At 36.3% G+C, this 22,715-nt stretch overlaps 1 protein-coding gene across 3 annotated transcripts in view; it reads left to right on the forward strand.

Moving 5' to 3' along the window:
• The window catches only part of MRPL1 (mitochondrial ribosomal protein L1), a 73,410-nt gene extending 51,320 nt beyond the window's left edge, over positions 1–22,090 (forward strand). For 2 of the 3 annotated variants that reach the window (XM_047798843.1, XM_047798841.1), the window contains 2 exons: positions 16,823–16,904; positions 18,632–18,938. In XM_047798843.1, coding sequence (XP_047654799.1) covers positions 16,823–16,904; positions 18,632–18,741 — 192 coding nt within the window. In that variant the 3' untranslated portion in view covers positions 18,742–18,938. Of the gene's footprint in view, positions 1–16,822; positions 16,905–18,631; positions 18,939–20,536 lie in introns of those variants that run through there. The other variant, XM_047798842.1, reaches the window with a different exon arrangement.
• Positions 22,091–22,715: the final 625 nt, after the last annotated feature.

The raw sequence follows: 22,715 nt of genomic DNA on the forward strand, positions 1-22,715 counted from the left end.
TCTTTGTTGTCACTTGCGTCTAGGTATTTTTTAATTTCCTCTTTGATTTCTTCACTGATCTGTTGGTTGTTTAGTAGCATGTTGCTTAGTCTCCATGTGTTTGTGTTTTTTGCAGTTTTTTTCTTGGGTGTTGATGTCCAGTTGTATATAGCGTTGTGGTTGGAAAAGATGCCTGATGAGATTTCAATTTTCTTAAAGTTACTGAGGCTTGCTTTGTAGTCTAGGATGTGATCAGTCTTAGAGAATGTCCATGTGCACTTGAGAAGAGTGTGTATTCTGTTGCTTTTGGATGGAATGTCGTATAAAAATCTATTAAGTCCATCTGGTGTAATGCTTCATTCAGCGCCTGTGTTTCCTTATTGATTTTCTGTCTGGATGATCTGTCCATTGCTGTAAGTGGGGTGTTAAAGTTCCCCACTATTAATGTGTTATTGTCAATTTCTCCTTTTAAGGTTGTTAGCAGTTGCCTTATATATTGTGGTGAACCTGTGTTGGGTGTGCAGATATTTAAAATTGTTAAACTTTCTTCTTGGATTGATCCTTTGTTCACTATGTGGTGACCTTCCTTGTCCTTTAAAATATTCTTCATTTTAAAGTCTATTTTGTCTGATATGAGTATTGCTACTCCAGCTTTCTTTTGGTTCCCTTTTGCATGGAATATTTTCTTCCGTCCTCTCACTTTCAATTTGAATGTGTCCCTAGAAGTGACGTGGGTCACTTGAAAACAGCATATATATGGATCTTGTTTATGTATCCCTTCAGCCAGTCTATGTTTTTTGGTTGGGATGTTTAGTCCATTAATATTTAGGGTAATTATTGATATTTATGTTCTTATTGCCATTTTATTAATTGCTTTGGATTTGTTTTTGTAGCTCTTTTTTTCTTCCCTTCTTCTCTTGTTCTCTCCTTTCTGGTTTGATGACTGTCTTTAGTGTTGTATTTGAGTTGATTTTTCTTATTTGTGTGTGTATCAATTGTAGATTTTTGTTTTGCAGTTACTCTGAAGTTTTTATATGAGTCTATATATTCGAGATTGTTTTAAGTTCTTGGTCTCTTAATTGCAAGTGCATCTCCAGTGTCCTGAATCTGTACCCACCTCTTCTCATGATTTCTGATTTTGGTGGTATAATTGTGCATGGATGATTTCCTATCTTTACTGTATATATACCTTTACTGGTGAGCCTTGTCATTTGAGGTATTTTTGTTTCTGGTTGAGGCCTTTTTTCTTCTGCCTAGAGAAGTTCCTTTAGTATTTGTTGTAAAGCTGGTTTGGTGTTGCTGAATTCTCTCAGGTTTTGCTTATCTGTGAAGCAGTTGATTTCTCCTTCAAATCTGAATGAGAGCCTTGCTGGGTAAAGTAATCTTGTTTGGAGGTTTTTTCCTTTCATCATATTAGGTATATCCTGCCACTCCCTTCTGGCCTGCAGAGTTTCTGCTGAAAAATCTGCTGATAACCTTATCGGGGTTCCCTTGTGTGTCATTTGTTTCTTTTTCCCTAGCTGCTTTCAGTATTTTTAATTTTGGTCAGTTTGATTAACATGTGTCTCAGGGTGTTCCTCCTTGGCTTATTTTATATGGTACTCGTTGTGCTTCCTGGATTTGAGTGAGTGGTTCCTTTCCCATGTTAGGGAAGTTTTTGGCTATTATCTCTTTGAATATTTTTTCTGTCCCCTTCTCTCTCTCTTCTCCTTCTGACATCCCTATAATATGGATGTTGGTGTGTTTAACGTGTCCCAGAGTTCTCTGAGACTCTCTCCATTTGTTTTCATTCTTTTTTCTCTTTTCTGTTCTGCATCCATGATTTCCTCTAATCTGTCCTCCACCTAGCTTATTCGTTCTTCTGCCTCCTGTATTCTGATGTTGGCTGCTTCTACTGAATTTTTTATTTCAGCTATTGTATTTTGCATCTCTTCTTGTGTAAGTTTTATATCTTGTATCTCTTTGGTGATTGTTTCCTGTAAGTTATCCATCTTTGCCTCCAGTTTATTTCCATTGTCTTGCATCATCTTCAGCATCAGCAGTCTAAAGTCTTTTTCCTGGAGATTGAGAATCTCCTGATTACTTAGCTGATTTTCTGGGGTTTTTCCTTTCTCCCTCATCTGAGTTATAGTTCTCTGTCTTTTCATTTTTACAGGTTTTTGGTGTGGTGACCTTTTTTCAGATAATAGAGTTGTAGCCTCTCTTATTTCTTGTGTCTGCCCCCCTTGTTGCTGAAGTCAGTATGGGGGCTTGCTGTAGGCTTCCTGATGGAGGTGTGGGGTTGCTTATATCGTGTAATCGCCCCTCCTACCTCTTGATGTGGCCTCTTTGTCTTCTGGAGTAGGATTTTTTTTTTCTTTTTTGCCTTTTCTAGGGCCATACCTGCGGCATATGGAGTTCCCAGGCTAGGGGTCTAATAGGAGCTGTAGCCACCAGCCTACACCAGAACCACAGCAATGCCAGATCTGAGCTGCGTCTGCTACCTACACCACAGCTCATGGCCACACCAGATCATTAACCCACTGAGCAAGGCCAGGGATCGAACCCGCAACCTCATGGTTCCTCGTCAGATTTGTTAACAACTGCGCCACGATGGGAACTCCTGGAGTAGGATATCTTTTTGAAAGTTTCTGGTCCATTTGGTTGAAGATTGCTCAGCATTTGGTTGTAAATTTTGTTGTTTTTAAGAGAGAAGTTGAGCTCTAGTCCTTCTATTCTGCCATCTTAATTCCAAGATTTGTTGACTCCTGATCTAGAAAGATGTTTTTGGAGAGTGTGAAATATATTAATTTTTTGTTTTTATTCACCTGTAGGCTATCTTACTTTAGTTAAATCATCTAGATTTCCCTTGTTATAATTGTGTACTTCCACAATGCTTCAGGATCCAGTTCTAATATTGCCATAATGTGAAATTGATCTTGAATAGTATAAGTTGGTCTTTCTTCTGTATCAAAGTGATGGATACAATCAGTTGAATGATCTTTTTTCATTATCTGACTTGAGGATTAGCATTTTGAGTATTAGAACTCATCCACTAATGTCTTTGAGTATTAGAACTTTACTAATGATCTTATAGCCAGCCAATATATTACATTTATCAGCAGTACTTTCAGGTAAATTAGTTTCCTTCTTAATCTTTCCTACCATTTGTACCTATGGTTTATATATTCATGAGACTGGTTATGTCTGCATGTTATCAGATCAAATACTCGTAGTGGTGAATATGTCACTCAGATGATCTATTGAACTTCATGCTGACAGAATAGACTATTATTGGAATATTTTATTTTTCAGGCTCTCATGTAGTTACCAATTTTTTTCTTTCTTGGCATGAAGACTAAGTTGGTTGGGATAAAAGTAAGTTAAATTGCTAAGGGATCAGATTCAAGGGAAACAAAGCATAAAACTAAAAGGTTTATAGGGCAGAAAAAGCGCATTTCTTCAACTGGACCCTAGCTTTTTAAAAATTTAAATTATGCTTCTATCCATGAAATAGAAATGAAACTAAGGCATGTTCTAAGAGAATGAAGTTGAAGAGTTCCGTTGTTGGCACAGTGAGTTAAGAATCTGGTATTGTCACTGTTGTGGCCCTGGGTTTCTGTGGTGTGGGTTTGATTCTTGGCCTGGGAACTTTTACATGCTGCTGGTGCAGCCAAAAAAAAAGAAAAGTTGAGATATAATATGTACTTGTCTAGTATATATATTCTATACTTGATCTTAGCCAAAAGGCTGAGAAGCGATCTAGTATATATATTCTAAATAGTAGTGTAATTTCAGATAGTAATTAGATAATTTTAAAATGATTTATCTGAGTTTAGTATTTAGAAAACAATATAGTAGTCATAATTCTACCCAGATAACTCTTTTGACACTTAAAAATTTCAAATTAATGTATTCACTTGGTTAAATTTAAGCAGCTTGCACAAATGTATAAGGAAACACTGAAATCCTTCTCTCTCCAATTCTTTTCTCATGGGACTTCTATTTATGATTTTATTTTGTTCTTCCAGAAATGTTACAGCATAAACATTAATACCCTTACAGAAATATATATTTAGTGAATCAATATTTTACTTTATAAATATTAATCTACACTAAACTTTTTATTTTTTTGTTTTTTGTTTTGTCTTTTCTAGGACCGCACCCAGGGCACATGGAGGTTCCCAGGCTAGGGGTCTAATTGAACCTGTAGCTGCCCGCCTATGCCAGAGTCACAGCAACTCAGGATCTGAGCCACGTCTGCAACCTACACCATAGCTCACAGCAACACCGGATCCTTAACCCACTGAGCAAGGCCAGGAATTGAACCTGTAACCTTATGGTTCCTAGTAGGATTTGTTAACTACTGAGCCATGGTGGGAACTCCTACACTAAACTTTTTTTTTACACTAAACTTTTTAAACAGTCACTTATTATTAAGTAATATTGAAAGCAAAAATTTTAATTCCTGGAATTTCACAAAATAAGTCTCAGAATTAAGAATCTTGTCTTTTATGCATTATAAAAATACTTAGGTGTATATTTTGACATTACACAAAAATATTAAACAGTGTCCAGATATAGCAGAAAGCTGCCAGAAATAAAGACTTTGAAGTAATTTTCAAAGGGTGTTTGTTAGTGTTTTATAACATACTACTTTTATGTTAGCTCCATTTTATGTTAGCTATGAGGCTCTCAAAAACACACTTTGTTTTTCTCACTGATAGATTCCTTGTTTAAGAATCTTGGCCTTCAGCCTACTTTTCCAGATCACTTGTAAGTGTAATTGTAAGCCAGCCCATACATTGTTGAATGTTTTTTTTTTTTTAACTTGTCCTTTATTGTAAGGTAAAAGTTCTTTCTGATTTTCTACTGACTTTCTCATTTTACAGAGGCATGCATAATACCTTTATATTTGTCAAAAAATAACATATTCTCTCATTCCTTTCACTTTTGTTAATTCTGACCTCCTCACATATTTCAAAATTAAACAAATGTGATAGTGCAGGGAACTATATCTAGTCACTTGTGATGGAACATGATGGAGGATAATGTGAGGAAAAGAATGTATACATATATATGTGTGTGTGTTTGTGTGACTGGGTCACTTTGCTGTGTAGTAGAAAATTGACAGAACAATCTAAACCAACTATAATGGAAAAAAACAAAAATAATTAAAAAAAAACTGTGATAGTGTTGTAGTTAGGTTTCATTTGTTGAGAGTGATGGAGATCAGAGATAAAACTTTTCACTAGGAAAAAAAATTACCAGAGCTGTAATATATGGCGCAATAGGACTTGTCATAGCAAGAAGAGAGGACATGAACTGTAGGTTAAAGGAATATTTGCAACGTATTTATTTGGTGTCTTTAACTTGTCATAGTATTTCATACCATAATAAATTATGACTCTCGTGGCCTATTATGTACACTCCTAAAAGAGCCTATAAAATCCGACTCATGTTTCTGTATATATGTTTTCAAGTAGCAATTAGCTAACTTAGGTGTGAATTCAGTTCAATACAGTCTTAGATGTGTAGACAAGTACTTTAGGGTTTGTGGGTTTTAGACTTTGATTTTCAAATCTACTCTAACCTATAAATCTTCTGGGATTAATAAAGTTAGATAGAATTTGAGGATAGAAATGTAGATCTATGTTAAAATGCACAGTGGGCCTTTTAAAGGGTTTGGTGTACTGTAAAATCTTCTCAGGTTCAGATCTTTTTTTGTAGTTTTGGCCCCTTTATAAGTGCTTTGGTGTCAGCACAGCAACTTAGTGGAGTTTTCTACACTCTATTAAAAAGTGTTTAGTTTTCAAAAGAGTGTTTAGTGAGGACATGCATATTTCCAGTCAACCTTTTTATGTTTTAATTTTTCACTTCAAAGTGATTCAAGTACACATGCACATACAAGTGAGGCTTTTAAAAATGACTTTTTACTGTAATGTATTTGAAACCTCATAAAATCAGGAATCTTGATTTATCTTCATTTTATCTTAGAGCATTGGGGTCTCCTTGGGGTCATAGAACTTTGGAAAAGAAAACCTAGAGAAATCACATGTATAACATTTCAGATACGAAAATAAATACCACACATTTTCATGGGATTTATTGCTTAATAAAGCCTAGCTAAGCTCTTATTTGAAAGAACTTAAGTTCTTATTTGCAAATACCCTCAATGTCTGCATATCTTTTTCCTCAGTTTCTTATTTTGAAAAAATTTAAATGAATGGAAAAGTTGAAAAGTATAATGAACACATGTATATTTATCACCTAGATTTCACCAATTTTGTCACGTTTGCTTAGAAAAACTAAGTATTTTGCTTAGAGAAAGTAATAGGTATTATTTGATTTTCTGAACCACTTAAAATTATGTTGTAGACATAATACTTCACCCCTAAATATTTTCACATGCATAGTCTTAAGTATAGGACATTCTCCTGTATATGTTTTTTAAAGTACATTTTTTTAGTATAGTTTTTAGAATTTATTGCTGTTCTTTAATTTACAAGTCATTGATTTGCTCTTCTTTATAATCTTGATAATTTGTTTCGTTGTTGGTTTTCTAGTTTTCTAAGTTTTATATGAGACTTGTGAGGATTTTTTTCCCCCTAATAATGAAAGACTTTAAATTTGTGAGCTTGCCTCTAATTGCATGTTTGGTATTTAGTTTTCTTGTCATTAGTTTCTAAATAATCTGGCATGGTACTTTTTATTCTTATCTGGGAGAGTATTTTAAAATTTGAAACCTTTTTTGACTTATTCAAATTTTTGCTATGTTCTAGTTTGCCTTGTGGTTGAACAATGCATCCTATTTAGTTTCTACTTTTAAAACATTTCTTGGGAGTTCCCCTTGCGGGTTCGGTCCCTGCCCTTGCTCAGTGGGTTAAGGATCTGGCGTTGCCGTGAGCTTCGGTGTAGGTTGCAGACGCGGCTGGGATCCTGCGTTGCTGTGGCTCTGGGGTAGGCCGGAGACTACAGCTCCGATTCGACCCCTAGCCTGGGAACCTCCATATGCCACAGGAGCGGCCCAAAGAAAGAGCAAAAAGACAAAAAAAAAAAAGCATTTCTTGAGAAATTTTTCATTGTGGCCTATAAGATTAATATTCTTTTTCCAAGTACCCCATAGATGCTTAAGAATGACATGAGCTCTGAGACCCCCAGGTAACTGTGGATTGAACACCACACAGTGATAACTGATAAGAGAATGTCAACTCCTGAGTCAGCAAGGGAGAAAGCCAAAAAATTAATACAATCTAAATTTTTAGGATCTTGAGAAAGGCTAGGATACGGCTCTAGATACCTCTGGAACTGAGTGTTACTGGTCTGTGTGGGGATGGAATAGGATTAATTGAAAACTAGTAAGGATTTTTACTTATTTCATGACACTGGCATATGGTGGGAAAGACTAAAACAAGGATCTCTTGCTGAGGAAGATTAGGAGTTGAGGAAATTGAAAATAGATTAAGTAGATATATGTATATGGAATGTTGAGAAATCTTTCCTTCCACCCCACCTACCCTTCTTCTCTGACTTGGTTCTCAGAATTCTGGCCACAATCTAGGCAAGAGGAGTTTAGATGAGACTTAATTCAAGAATAATAATAATAGGCTTTTGAGCAGCTTTGTAATGTTTTTCTTCCCATTTGAAACATCCATGGTGGTTTTACTCTTGATGAAGAGATAGTTGTTAATTTTTGGTACTTTGATGAAAATAATTTGACATTTTTTAAAAGATATTTATTTTTTCTATTATAGTTGATTTACAGTGTTCTGTCAATTTCCACTGTACAGCAAAGTGACCCAGTCATACATATATATGTACATTCTTGACATGATTTTTAAAAAACTGTTCTAATTTGTAGTTTGTTTTTGATACCCGTTTTCAGGCTCCCTTTCCTGTCCTTCTTCCTGCCTCCCTCATTCTCTTTCCTTTTGTTTTTTTCCTTCTTTTGATAGCTCTTGAAAATTTTTCTTTCTTTGTTTTTTTTCTTTTTAGGGCCACACTCACTGCAGATGGAAGTTCCCAGGCTAGGGGTTGAATCAGAGCTGCAGTTGCTGGTTCACGCCACAGCCACAGCAATGTAGGATCCAAGCTGCATCTGCAACCTACACCATAGTTCAGGGCAATGCCAGATCCCCGATCCACTGAGCGTGGCCAGGGATTGAACCTACATCCTCACAGATACTAGTCAGATTTGTTTCTACTGTACCACAATGGGAACTCCCCAAAGTTTTTATTTTTTTTTCCTTATCTCTTTTTTTTTTTCTTTTCTGCTTTTCCCTTCCTCCTTGTTCATCCACCTACATGTTGGAAAGACATGACAAATAGAATTAAATTTGTAAGAAAATTAACATGAATTAGTTGGACATGAATACCATTGAAGTTTTTCAGTGAGATGCAGTTAATTAATTTTGACAACGCAGAGTATCAAATCAAAAAATATTGCTTGATAGATGCAGCTTGAATTAATAACTGCTGTGTAGTTAACAAACCAGTTGTTTATATTAAACAATGTTTTTAACATAAAAGTGTGTTCTCTAAAGATGTTTAAGTATTTTCCAATACTCTTATTCCTATTAGTCATTCATCACATCAGAAAACTTCTTAAGTGCATTCGATGGTCTTTGAATTTTACTAATTCCAAATTTGTGGCATCAGCAAGTTTGTTGTGAAACATTGATTTTTCCCGTGAGTGAATGGAGTCCTACTCTTCCTATTTATTTTCTTGTATCATAGGATAGGTTCCTATTAGTATCCTATAAAATCAAGTTAATAAGTAAAGGAGTAAAGTATTCTAAAGAAACAGTGTACTTTCAAAATATGTATGCTGCTTATTGTTTTAATTTAGAAGCTATTGCTATTTCTGTTCTTTTAATTTATTAATATGCAATTAGAATATAAAATCTTAAATAATTTGGATTGAGGAAGACTTCTAAAAACTTCATTAAATATAATTGAAATTTTGAAGAACATCTTTTAAAAGTAATGCAATAGTCTAGCTTTGGCATGAATGATGGTTATCATAGCATTAAAAGGTAAAACAACTGGTTTTGGTAGCCCTTTTACAATCATGTAAACATCCAGATTTTGAGGACTTATAAATAATAATGCTATTGGCTAATCAAACCTAAGCTCATTTTCTTAAAAGAAAAAAAAAAAAAAGGAAACAGCATAAGACAGCTCATCTTTTGGTTTATACCAGATCATGCCAAGACCTGATTTAACTAGTGTTTCTTGTCTGGATCTTTGACATACATCATATAAAGGCAGTGTCTTTGATGTGCACCCCCGCCACCCACTGCTTTTTAAAGTTGTAGACATGGTTCATTCACTGGTGTGTATCACTATGTTTTGCTGATGTAATAATGGATTGTTTTGTGGGAAGAATATTGTCAACTTGGCAGCTGATAAAAGATGAAGTATATGGTAACAAAAATAAACAAGGTCAGGGCAAGGGAATATAAACATAGTAAAATCTTGTGTTGAAATCAGAGCCTTCAGATTTAGTGAACATGTTAGAACAGGAAGAGTGAATGTATTGGAGGTCATTAAACAAAAGATGTGGAAAGTATAGCACATGAAATCGAAGGCTTATTTTGAAGTATCTAGGTACATAAGTTGAGAAAGGGGCAAGCAAGGAATATTGCTTAAATCAATTAGATACAAATAATAGTTGGATACAAGGTGGCAGCTCATTGGCTTATGGCTTGCTGCCTTTTCCTCTCCTGTTTCCTCCATTTCCTTCAGTTGATGATTAACTTTTCTTTGGTTGCATTATTTTTGGTATAATACAGTGTACCGTGTCATAGATCAGGAAATTGAAAACTGGAAAATAAACTGTAGAATGTAAAAGTCAAATTCTGTACTTTTTAGTTATTATCAATCAAGAAGTAGATCGGCAATGGATCTTAGATGTCTTGGAGTATGAGGCTAAGAGGATATATTTACCTAGGACTCAACATATGCCACCCTTTTGCTTGATGCTTTATTGTGAGAGATATGTATTTATTTAACTGGGATGAATAGTCCTAGTATTTTAGGTTCCATCATTTAGATGTATTTTTATCAGTGTTCTTACCAGTAGAAATAGTAGAATCAAAAATAGTTTATTATCATTTCCAGTTTTCTTATCTATACTGTCATGAACTCAGATGATTAAGTACCCAGAACTTTTGGGCATTAGAAGTGTGACTCTTCTCTTCTATCAGATACAAACAATAGCATAAGAAAAACCATACCATTTGAGAGAAACAGCGAACTTTTAAAAATTCATTGCATTAACTCAACGATGTGTAGTGACCATTGATTAATAGAACAACACATGATAAGAAATATAAGTGTGGCATAGCATGTGATAGGAGAGTCAACTGACTTGCTTTCTTTTGTTTGCCAATTTGTTATTAAGTTGTTGACAGTTACACTGCAAACATGGCTTTCTTTGCTAGGTTTATTTTAAAAACCAGTGCAAATATGATAGCTTTTACTTAATTCTGTCTTTAGCCAAATCCTGGTAGAAGAAATTGAATGGATCTGAAAAATAATTCCCTGTGACTTTCATTAGTGTTACTTGTAAACATACAATATAAATTTAGTAATGTAATATTTACAGTAAATAACAAAATAGCTATGACTCATGAATTATGAAATATAATAAATGTAAACACAAAATTAAGCATTTTGCAAACAGCTTTATCATGAGCAATGATGAAAGCTGCTTCTGCCTAATAGCACCATTAGGTTTTGATAAAGATATTAATTTGTTAAAGTGGGATAAAGCATAACTCATACCACAGCTTGTTTTTGCATGAATTTTCATATCTTTGGAGACAAATAATATATTCTAATATAAGAGTTGGGAAACAATGGCCTTATGGTCTGTTTTTCTACCACCTGTGAGCTTAGAATGGCCTTTTAAAAAGTTGTATAAAAAAGAATATGCAGCAGGTATCATATGTGACCCTCAAAGCCTAAAATATTTACTCTTTGGTCCTTTACAGAAAAAGGTTGCCAACCCTAAAATATAAATACATAAAACCTGAGTCTGGGAAGCTCTGGTTCTAAGTGAGGTGGTGGAATAATCATATGACACTCTGTCTCTTTCAGTGAGTGCAGCTATTATAATACCTGGACAGAATGCATGGAGCAGCTATTTGAAGACTCTGAAAAGTAAATAGTAGCAGATGAATTAGGGAAGGCCAAAAATTTGAAGTACCACCAAATTGGTGATGAGTTTGCCATTTTTCTGTTTGTGTTGTCACATGGCCTGATTTCCACGTAGCCTGAAACCTGGAAGTGGACATCAGGGCAGGCAGAGAGCGCCCCAGCAGAGCTCTAGGAGAAGGCCTCTACTTTTGGTTTAGGGAGTAGCCCTCATGACTCTTAACAGTGACAGTGGTTGCGAGAAGGACACAGGTATCTAAAACTGAAGAAAGGGAGGCTTTCCTTTCAGATTAGAGGGTCTATGGTCACAAGGGCCTCGTCTGTATAGTAAATGTGTTGTAGGATGCCAAAAGTCTGTCCACACTCTACAGAGCTTTTCTTTGAACATGACAAAACAAAAATGCTTTCTGCTCTAACAAAAATTAATGGTTGCTTTTGCCCATTCACTTTTCCTTTGGTCTACCTTTCACACCGGTGGTCTGCAAACTTCCAACAGACCCCTTTTTTTTCTTTTTTGGGGGGGTTGTTTGTTTTTTGCTTTTAAGGGCTGCACCTTCAGCATATGGAGGTTCCCAGGCTAGGGGTTGAGTTGGAGCTACAGCTGCCAGCCTACGCCTCAGCCACAGCAATGAGGGATCTGAGTCACGTCTGGGACCTACGCCACAGCTTACGGCAATGCCGGATCCTTAACCCACTGAACGAGGCCAGGGATTGAACCCACATCCTCATGGATCCTAGTCATGGTCACTAACCTCTGAGCCTGAAGGGAACTCCCACTTGTTTTTTGAAGTAAAGTATTGTTGGAACACAGATCCAGTCATTCATTTTTGTATTGTCTGTGATTTCTTTTGTCCCACAACAGTAAAATTGAGTATTTGCAAAGCCCCAAATGTTTACTATCTGAGCATTTACAGAGAGAGATTGCCAACTCCTGTTTTATCCCCTTCCTCTAAAATTCTTTCTAAAACATAGGCTGGAAATACTGTTTGTCTGCTTGGAAACATTTAGCAACTTCTCATTGTTGGCAGAATATATTCTAAGATCTTTAGCTTTACATTCAAATCTTTTTGCAACATAGTCTCAGATCACTATGTCAAGTTCAAATTCAGTATTTCCTGTTATTTTCAGTGATGCAACCTGAAGTCTAGAGTTACAAATTGGCAGCTGAATTTGGCCCCCAGACTTGTTTTGTTTTATTGAATTGGCATTTAAAAACTAGATGATATCACACACAGAAATCCAGATTTCTAGTTGTTCTTGACAAGTCAAGAGTTCTGTTAAAATTGGCCTCAAAGCCCTCAGTATAACATTCTATTAGCACTGAATGGCTACTGCCTCCTCCCTAGGGTATAGTTCTGTCCACCTCCCATAGCCTGTGTCCTGCAGGTCCTGTGTGGATATGCCCTCAAACCCAGTCCTCTTCAGTCATGCATGTTACCTGCTCTGGCCTCTGTAGGCATTTGAGTCTGTAACTCTGGGCCTAGCTATAGTGAGCTGCCTCCTGGTCACCTGATCTTCCTGTTCTCACATTACCTCGTGCTGTTCCCTCTGCCTAGAAGATTCTCTTTGTCCTTCAGAACTCTTCATCCTTTAAGACTCGGTTTATTTATTTATTATTTTGGCTGCGCCTGCAGCATGTGGGTCAGGGATCGAACCCAAGCCACAACGGCAACCAGAGCTGCTGCAGTGACAATGCTGGATCCTTAATGCACTGCTCCACAAGAGAACTCCCTAAGACTCAGTTTACATATCACCTGTGTGAAGCCTTTCCTGTCAAAGTCAATCATTTCTTCCTCTGTACCCTTGTGGCACTTTGTTCATATAGAGTGGCAAATGTCCTGCTATATTTTAGTGACCGGATGGTAAGCGCCTTGATGTAATGTTTGTATCTTATTCGTCTTTCTGTTGCTAGTCTCCAGCATGCTGCTTGACAGAGTGGAGGCCAAGTAGATGTAATTAAATTGTTTGCTGTTAACATCTAAATGCTGGGAATGTAGAAAAGGATTCATTAGGCAGAAAGATTGATTCATATTTTTCCAACTTAAATGTGTATTCTTTTCCTTTTGGTATTTCATTTAGTTTCCTCTTTTCCTTCCCTTAGTGTATACCAACTCATTTGTATTTTCCAAACAACTGATACTTCAGTTTTCACAAGGACTACCAACACTTACTAGCTGTGTCCAGAGTTACACACTTAGAAGCGGTAGAAGTGGAGTTCAGAGTCGTATTTCTCTGCCTTTAGAGGTCACGCGCATAGCTGCTGGGTCACTCTTAATCATGAGTGTGCTTTTGAATAAATTACAGAGATTTCAAAGTCTCAGTTTCTAATTGTTAAAGAAGAATAATCATGGTACCCATCTTTAGGCTGCTTGGGAGAAATGAATGAGAATATCTATGTAATGCTAAGAACAGAGTTGGCTTAAAGTAAAGCAGTAATAGAACTGCTTGATTTATTATTGTTGTTATTATTATTATTACCACCATTTTCCTTAATATTATATGGGAGATAGACTGTTTTCCTTTTCTTGGTTTAGACTGTCAGGAGTACAGGTAATTAGGAGTGTTGGCCCATCTGCAGAAGCCATATGCTAGGCCACCCTTTATATAATCTTAGGACATTGACTTTGGAAGGGATTTTGGAGGTCAGATATTCTAACGAGTGATTACGCAAAGGAGCAGTCTTCGATGCAGCTTCCAGTTAGAGGGGTTCAGTCAGCAAGAGGCTACTAGAACCTCTACAGTGACGGAAGGTGGCTGCTTTGAGAGGAACATGTGATTGTTTAAAAATTATGCACACATACTTTGTGTTTCTTTTTTAGTTCTGTCCTCTGTAACATGCAGAAAATTAAGTTGAATCCTTTTTCCCTGCTGTTGTCCTTAGTCCTTCAAAGTATTTGAGCAGACTTACATTGGCATTGGTGGTTCTCAAAGTGTGGCCCCAGGAATCTCTTTCAACTGAGACCTTTTCCTTCAGGAGCCTTTCTTCTCTTCTTTCTTTTAATCAAAGAATCCTTGAAAACCCTAACAGTGTGGGCTAAAATTTTTGTGTTCCTGTGTGCATTTTTATGGAGCAACGTTGGATAACCTGAAAATAAGTTGGAGAATCACTGCCTTAGACACTCTCATGACCACGGTTTGTCCTGAATATGTCTGCATCTCAAAGGGACAAAAAGTGGTTAAGAACCATATGTTTTTCGTTTTCTCATAATGGTAGAAAGTGCAGACAAAGGTTAGGAATTGCATGGAAAGAGGAATCTAATAGTTAAAGTAGAGATAGAGTTCACCTGTATCTACTGAGCCACCACCCTGACATCTTTGGGAAGTCTTCCATCTAGTTTGCTTTATTTCAGACATAATAAGGATATTAAGCAGAAGAGAGAGTTCAGTAAATTAGTCTTCTCTGAAAAACACTTAGGCTACAGAACAAGGAATAACTAGTTTGCCCTGTAGTGGATAATCACTTTAGCTAAACATAGCTTATATTGTGATATATTCAAATACACAAATATGGTGCTTAACATAGTTCAATATCTCCTTCAAGGTCATCCGATTCCCCCCACCCCCCACCTTTTTTTCCTGCTCTACCAAGTTTTATGCTCTGCTATTGAGAATCTACAGATAATACCATCCCCTCAAAATGATCCTTTTTGTCAGACTACAAAATGTTATGGCATGGAAAAGCACTATTGGAAGAGCAGAGCAACTGAGATATTGGTAGAGAAGCTTGTAAATGTTGCTTTCCTGCGTTATTTCTAGATCATTGTCAGCCCAAATACATTGCCTATGCAAGTTTTGATAAAATGCATGCAGTCATACATTTTTTTTTACACAACTATCTTGTTATTAGTAGCCAATTGTGTAATCACAGGTATGCCCATAAAACATATAACTTTACAGAATATCTAAAAGAAAAAGCAAAATGAGGTGTTATGGCTCTAAGTATATTTTAAGATTCAGCTGAAGACATAGTACTATTAGAGATGCTAAAATTTGGACAAAACTCTAAACTATATTTTCAAACAATTTATATATTTTTAAACTTAATGAAATCATTGAAGGCATCTGCTGTAGGAATGACAAAAAGTCTGCAGAAAACTCTTACAAAAACTGAGAAGTTTGTCTATATAGTCTAACAGTATAGCTTGTAACTATTAGAAAATATACATTGGACTTCTTGCTTTTTTTGTATCTATTGCATTCCCATACTTAACAGAGGGTAAAGGAACTCTTAGGTGAAGGAGCTCTTAGAGCTGTAATGGTTACTTCAGTTGATGATGGTAAGAAGGATGTTTTGAGGTAAAGTGGAGAATTAAGGAATGAAAGGATAAATATTGATACTCTTACAATGTTTTGTTGTGTCTTCTTTAACATAGCAAATGTAAGGTGTCTTGTCTGGAAGCGAACTACTTGCTTCAGTGCAAATTAAATTGTTTAAGGTCTATGGATTTAATAAGGAGAACTGAGCTTTGCTTGTTTTTTTTTTTTTCCTCTCAAAACTCCCACTTGTGGATTGGCCTGAAGTGAAAATTCATCCAATAATGTCCAAACCTTCTCAGTTAGGGTCTGGTACTACATTATGCCCAAGTGAGTGTCAAATAAATGTTGTCTGATAATGATGAGAATATTTTTTTTTAGGAGGAATTATGCTTATGTACCACATTTCTCACAATAGTCTCAAGAGTCGTTGGAAAATAGAATTCTTATTTGAACTTGAACTATTACTCTGTAATTCTTGTCAATTACACTATTATAAGTTTTATATAAATTTTAAAAAATGGATTCATTTGACAGTGTAAAATCCTCCTACGTTGGAATGTAATAGAACTGATTTTAACTGGTATATTTAAGAAGAATAACATGCATTGAATTTGAGTGATAAACTCAAGAACTTTCCAAAGAGGTGCTGCATTTAGGCATTTTATCAATTGGGCTCATTCAGTATATATTTCCTTACTGCAGTTTTTGCTAGGTAGTGGGACAGTTGTCATTGCAGAGTTAGAGTATTAGCATAGCACCTTGAAAATGTCTCTGTGTGAGATATGTGTCATCTGAATATATGTGGTCTAGAAGTTTCATTTTCGACTTTAGAAAGCACTAACTGCTAAATATTTTCTTAGTTTTTTGTTTTTATTTCTTTTTTGGCTGTGCCTATGGCATATGGAAGTTCCTGGGTCAGGGATCAAATCCAAGTTGCAGCTGCCACCTATGCCACAGCTGTGGCAAGGCTGGATCCTTAACCCACTGTGCTGTGCTGGGGACTCAAACCCTTGTGGCCTCAGAGACAACACCAGATCCTTAACTCACAGTGCCACAATGGGAACTCCATTTTCCTAGTTTCTTTTAAAAAATAATAACTTCAGGAAAAGAGTATCACTAATTCCTTGGGGATAGGATATATTCTGCTCTGGGATATGCTTTGGGAAAATTACTTGAAATTCAAGGAATCTCAAGTGGAACAACTTCAAAAACATTTTGCTATAATATGTTCTAAAAGGTAATTAAGTTTTGACATGTAAAGACATGTAAATGTAGCATTCTAAAAGAAGAGGTGTGGAAGTTTTTTGTTTCAGAGCAGAGTCTCTTAATAATTTGCGTTAGTTGAATATTTGAAAAAATAGTCTGGAATAAATGCTGATACAGTTACCAGAATTTTTATTATCGTCTCACCTTCACATCATTAATGTTATCTATCCTCTTCTTTCAGCTGAATATGTCAAGTGACCAGATAGCTGCCAATCTGCAAGCAGTTATCAATGAAGTTTGTAGGCAAAGACCACTGAACTTGGGTAAGTGGTTCACTGAGGTAGACTTTCCTATAGTCTTTTCATACTTTAAAAATCTAAAATATTAAGAAAACAATCCAGTTAATATGCAACTGCAATAACAATGATGTTTCCAGAGATTAAGGAAATGAAATTTAATGCTCCAAAGGGTTCCTAATTACCTTGTTAATAAGTCATAGTTTTTTAGAGATGAGACCTCTTTAACATTAAAAAGGAATACATCCTGAAACCTTTATAAATTTCCATATATTTCTGCCATTAAATGTAATAAAATTTGAAAGAAAACTGTAACTGATTGCCTTAAACTTTCATTAGTGTTTAAGTAGAAACTAAAATCATTTTTGAGATAGATGATATTTTGAGGCCAGACCATTCGCTTTGTCATTGGTATTAGCAGTTGGCTTTCTTAATCTTACTTATTTTAGAACAGAAACAAGGTTTTTAATCATGTCACAAGAATCACTTTTTATAAACAGGGTGATTCATGGAGAACAGTGAAGCTTGATCGAGATGTGAAAGCTGTGTCATAGGTCTGGAACACTGGTATGCTAGGAACCCTAGTGTAGAACCCATTGTGTTGTCTGCCTTTCACAGTCCTACCTCAGGTAGATGCGATCTCTTGCGGTGGATTGAAGCCAGGGAAGGGTCCATTACCCTGAATTGACTGTGTACTTACAGCCTTACCGTTATAGGAATCTGTCATGTTTAGTTTTATAAACCAAGTATAAATACAAGCTTAAGCTACTTTTAAACTTTCTTTGGGCGTTAAACACATTCGTGTATAAACACTTCATTTGTGGAGTGTCCGTCGTGGCGCAGTGGTTAACGAATCCGACTAGGAACCATGAGGTTGCGGGTTCGGTCCCTGCCCTTGCTCAGTGGGTTAACGATCCGGCGTTGCTGTGAGCTGTGGTGTAGGTTGCAGACGCGGCTCGGATCCCGCGTTGCTGTGGCTCTGGCGTAGGCCAGTGGCTACAGCTCCGATTCAACCCCTAGCCTGGGAACCTCCATATGCCGCGGGAGTGGCCCAAGAAACAGCAACAACAACAACAAAGACAAAAAATAAATAAATAAATAAATAAATACTTCATTTGTTAATTCTCTTGTGCTAGATATGACCATAGTACCTAGTGCTTGTATGTGAGTAGATTCTTCTGTTTCACGGAGAACTTCGATTTCAGGATAGGAAGCTTTGAGCCTATAGCAGGAGTAGAATGATAGACAGTAAATCTCTAAAGGCAAGGTAGTTATCCTCTCTTTGCCATTTTAAATGAGGTCCCTTAACATTGTTCTTATGAAAAGCTTTTTAATTTTTAAGGAATTTTACTAAATGTTTGGTAACACAGAGGTAGCATCTGTGCTGTTTTAAATAAATATTTAGAGTCTTGCCCCATCAAATGTAAATATCACCACCTGCTCCCTTCACTGTTGACTTGCAACAAAATGAATTCTGGGTGCTCACTTTTTAGAAGAGAGAAATGAATTATTAGTGAATACATTTAGTTTCAACAATAAATATCTAATATACTAGAGCATAGCTAGTTTGTCTTCTGCTCTAGAAATGAAACGATCTTCCCTTTGTCATAACTCAAAATAATTGTTTGGTAATGTCAGTACTTTTCAAGTGAAAACATAACACAGGTTTTGAAAGGTTTCTTTCTGTATGTTTGTATTTGCTCATTAAGTATCTAGGGAATGAAATGAAAATTGATTATTGTCCTTGTTTTCAGGACCCTTTGTGGTACGTGCTTTCCTTCGAAGTTCAACAAGCGAAGGTTTGTTGATAAAGATCGAGCCATTGTTGCCTAAAGAAGTAGAAACAAAAGAAAGTGGCACATAAACTGCCTAAATGTGTTACATTGTGAAATTATTTTCAGTGAATCAAGGAGCAACAGAGAAAATTAGAAAACTTTTAATTTCTATGTCTGATGTCTTTTTATTTCTTGATCATCATACTTGAAAGTGAATTTTAACGCCGGAAAATCTTACAGTACTTTCAAACATAAGAAAATAAAATTTTTTCTGTGTCTGAACCTACCTTTTAGATCATGTTAAATTTTATTCCACAGAATTCAGATTCTACATGCTGGTAATTATAGCAGTTTCCAGCCTAGTAACTTCCCCTTGAGAGCCATACCATCTGAGGGAAAAGTAAGAGCCTCAGTTCCCATAAGACAGAGAAGAGCAGAATCATGTCACAAATATGACTCTTTTCTAAAGAAAAAATATGGAAAATGTTCATTCTAAAAATTCTGAATATTATTTGTGATAGCATAAATATGGAAAATGACTAAGCCATTAAACCAGAGAATGGGAAATATTTTTTCCTCTTAGGAATCAATTTATAGTATTTGTATTTTTCATAATAACAATATTGTATATTTTAATGGTGCTTTGCAATATACAAGGCACCGTGTATAGTGTTTTTATGTATACTTCATTTGATCCTGAAATCCTTTGCTTAATAGCAAGTTGTCAGTGTTTGTTGAATGAATATGAGGTAGATAAAACAATTTATGGATTAAGAATCAGACTAAGAAGTTCATATGCCAGTTTGTAAAGTGGTGTTGGTCCTTAAGTGTTTACTGGAATGTGACAAAATGAACAAAAAAAATAAGGATAATTCTGGCATGCAGGTGTCAACTGTCCTTTCTTGGGAATGATTTCCTTTACTCTCAGACTCTCCTCTAGTTTTTTTAGGGGATGTTAAAGGGCTTCTTATATGAAATAAAAGTGCTGATAAATTTGTTGGTGGGTTTTACTAACCCTCACTTTGAAGGAATATCTTGACAGCTCCATGTAGGTCTCCCAATTGTTTTTGAAATTTTAGTGGTCTGAGAAGTCCAAATGACTGTGAACAACCATTGTACTCCACCAAGCTTTTTTCCCCTCAGGAGAATTAAATTTTAAAGGCCGTTTACTAAAAATAACTGTAACATTAACTGCAAAACAGCAGCTACCTTCTTTGGAGTACCTACCACTATGCTTTATATGCATCCTCTCATTTCGTCCTTCCAGGAGTTCAGGGAGGAGGGAGGTACTCCATGTTATAGATAAGGAGAGGCGGGCGGCACTCTTCATTTCATAGATAAGGAAATTGAAACGTGTGTGGGGTGCCATACCTGGCAGACGAAGATTCAAACCCACGTTTGTCTGATTTTAAAGCCTGTTCTCGTAACCATAAGGCTATTTTACCTCCTTTTAATCTATTCTAAGATGGATTAAATTGTTTGATCAATTTTAGGTTTTTAAAATACTGAGTAATTATACTTCCATTTCTTGGTTTGTCTAGTTTACAGGGTTCTGGCACAGTTGATGAGAAGAAAGTAGAAGTAAGAGGGTTGGAGGAGGGGGAAGAGAAAAGAGCAGGGCAGGATGGAGAGGAAAGGTATCCACTTGTTTCTCACAATTGCAGTTGTCAGAAAGTGTACTGATTGAAAGATCCTAGTTCACAGAGTGGAAGCCCTATTGTTGTATGTGTAGGTTTTCTTCTGATTAATAGAGTAGCTATAGTCTTATTATTGAAAATTTTAGAAATGCTAATAAATGTTAAGAAATATATCACTCAGAATCCTACTATCCTGATAAGCAGTATTAATATTTTGGTGCTTTCCATTGTCTTTTTCAATTGACAGAGAGACAGAGAGAGACAGAGAAACAGAGGGAACATGCACACACACATGATATTATAAAGTAAGCATTTCCCCATATTATTTAAAATCTTATATGAAAAGCATCATTTTACTAGATGAGCAATATTTCATCTTGATGCTCTAATTTATGGAATCATTTCCCAGTTTGGGGGCATTTAACTTGCTTTCAGGCCCCCCCTCTACCATTATTATTTACAATGCTTTGGAGAAAATCTTTGAGCATCACTTATTTTCCTCTATATTTCTAGAAGTGACATTCTTGAGTTAAAGGTGTGATATGGCTAAGGGTCTTAATTTTGTCTTAGAAAGGTGCCTTTTTGAGCAGAACAAGCCAGAACAAGAAAATATGGTTGGAAAACTTGCTCTGGGCGAGAACATTCCAGGGTCTTATTAACTGGCCTATGAATAAATTATTCCCTAACCTTCCCTTAGAGCATTTTTCCTATTGGCTACCTAGAACTAATGTTGAATGTTCATCCTGGTGTGCTTCTGGAAAAATAGAAGAATCACTCTAGGCTACTCTTCACTTAAATCTCTTTCTCTTTTATATTGTTAATGTATTTGCTTTTTTCTTAGAAAATAAATTAAAAGCTTATATATAAAAAGAGTAAAATGTTTTTAAAATGCATGGTAAATACTACTGATTCCCAAATGTTAGCCCGCATGCAAATCACCTAGAGGGCTTGTGAGCACAAATTGCCTGGCACCAGGCAATGATCTGAGGTGGACCGTGAAAATTTACATTTCTAACAAATTCCTTTTGCCAAACCCAGGTTTGTATGCCTGGTACATAGTGAGGCCAAACAAACCAAAATATTGGAGTTTGGAACAGAGAAAACTTTATTGCAAGGGGTGAGCAAGGAGAACAGGCTGCTGGTACTCAAAAAGCCTAAATGCTCCCAAGGTTTTCAGGGAAGAGTTTTTATTGGGCAAAACGTGCAAGGAGGACTGTAAAGTATGTGACCTTCCCCTCACTGGTTGGTGGAGAGATAACAGTAATAACGCTCCAGGAATCTCAGTCCTTAGCCTTCTGGTCCAGGGATTGTGCTCTGCCTGCAGTTACCGTCCTCCACCTGCGTGGGAGTATCCCTTGAGGGGGAACCAGGACCCTGCAGTCTTGTTTTTTGACGGCCTTTGTTTCTGCATCCCCTTGCTCTTCTAATTAGAAACTGAACCTGCCCTTTGGAACTTGGGGAAGGTCTCAAAGGCCAAAGCCTTTTCCCTACAAACAAGGAAGCGGGGGGCACGGACAGGCTTTGGTACTCTGGAGGGCCCGCAGAGTCCTGTTTGGGTTCATTCCCAGGTGATGATGATGTTACTGGTCCATGGATGATACTTTGAGAACCACTGATATTTACTAATGAATTTTTTAACCTTGGATAAAAAGATCTCTAGCTTTGGTATCAGCGTCAGTTTATTTTAAAATTCAGCATGTAATTCTGATGTAGCAGGGTTGAGAATCACCAGTATATGCAATTAGCCAAATTATAAAAGAAAAAGTTTTTAATAAAAGTCAAGATTCTAAAAGAATGATATAAAAAAAAAAGAGTGCACCAAATTTAAGGGCTAGGACTAGTTCCTAGCTTTCTGGTCTATCCCTAGAAGTAAACAATTTAAATTCCTTTGGAATGGGAGTTCCCGTCGTGGCTCAGTGGTTAACAAATCCAACTAGGAACCATGAGGTTGTGGGTTCAATCCCTTGTCTCGCTCAGTGGGTTAAGGATCTGGCGTTTCTGTGAGCTGTGGTGTGGGTTGCAGACGCAGCTTGGATCTGGAGTTGCTGTGGTGTAGGCTGGCAGCTACAGCTCTGATTAGACCCCTAGCCCAGGAACCTCCATATGCCATGGGGTGGGCCCTAGAAAAGGCAAAAAGACAAAAAAAAATATTCCTTTGGAAAAACAATTCAAAATCTGGGATATTTCTGTAAAAGAAGAACATCATGAGGTGATCACCAATGTACTTTCTAACACAGATTTTATGATTATAGCTTTTGTGGGTGACATTTCATGCCATTAGAGATGATGTGATATTATTAATTAATATTACTCAATAAACATACACCTAAACATAAATTTGATGGTATTGCTTAGTTTTACCGTGGGATGGGGAGACCTGGTCAATGATTTGTTTTTTAATAGCAAGTAGTTAACCACAGTATCCA

The sequence above is a fragment of the Phacochoerus africanus genome, chromosome 10, assembly GCF_016906955.1.
Source record: "Phacochoerus africanus isolate WHEZ1 chromosome 10, ROS_Pafr_v1, whole genome shotgun sequence".
In the NCBI taxonomy this organism is placed as follows: Eukaryota; Metazoa; Chordata; class Mammalia; order Artiodactyla; family Suidae; genus Phacochoerus; species Phacochoerus africanus.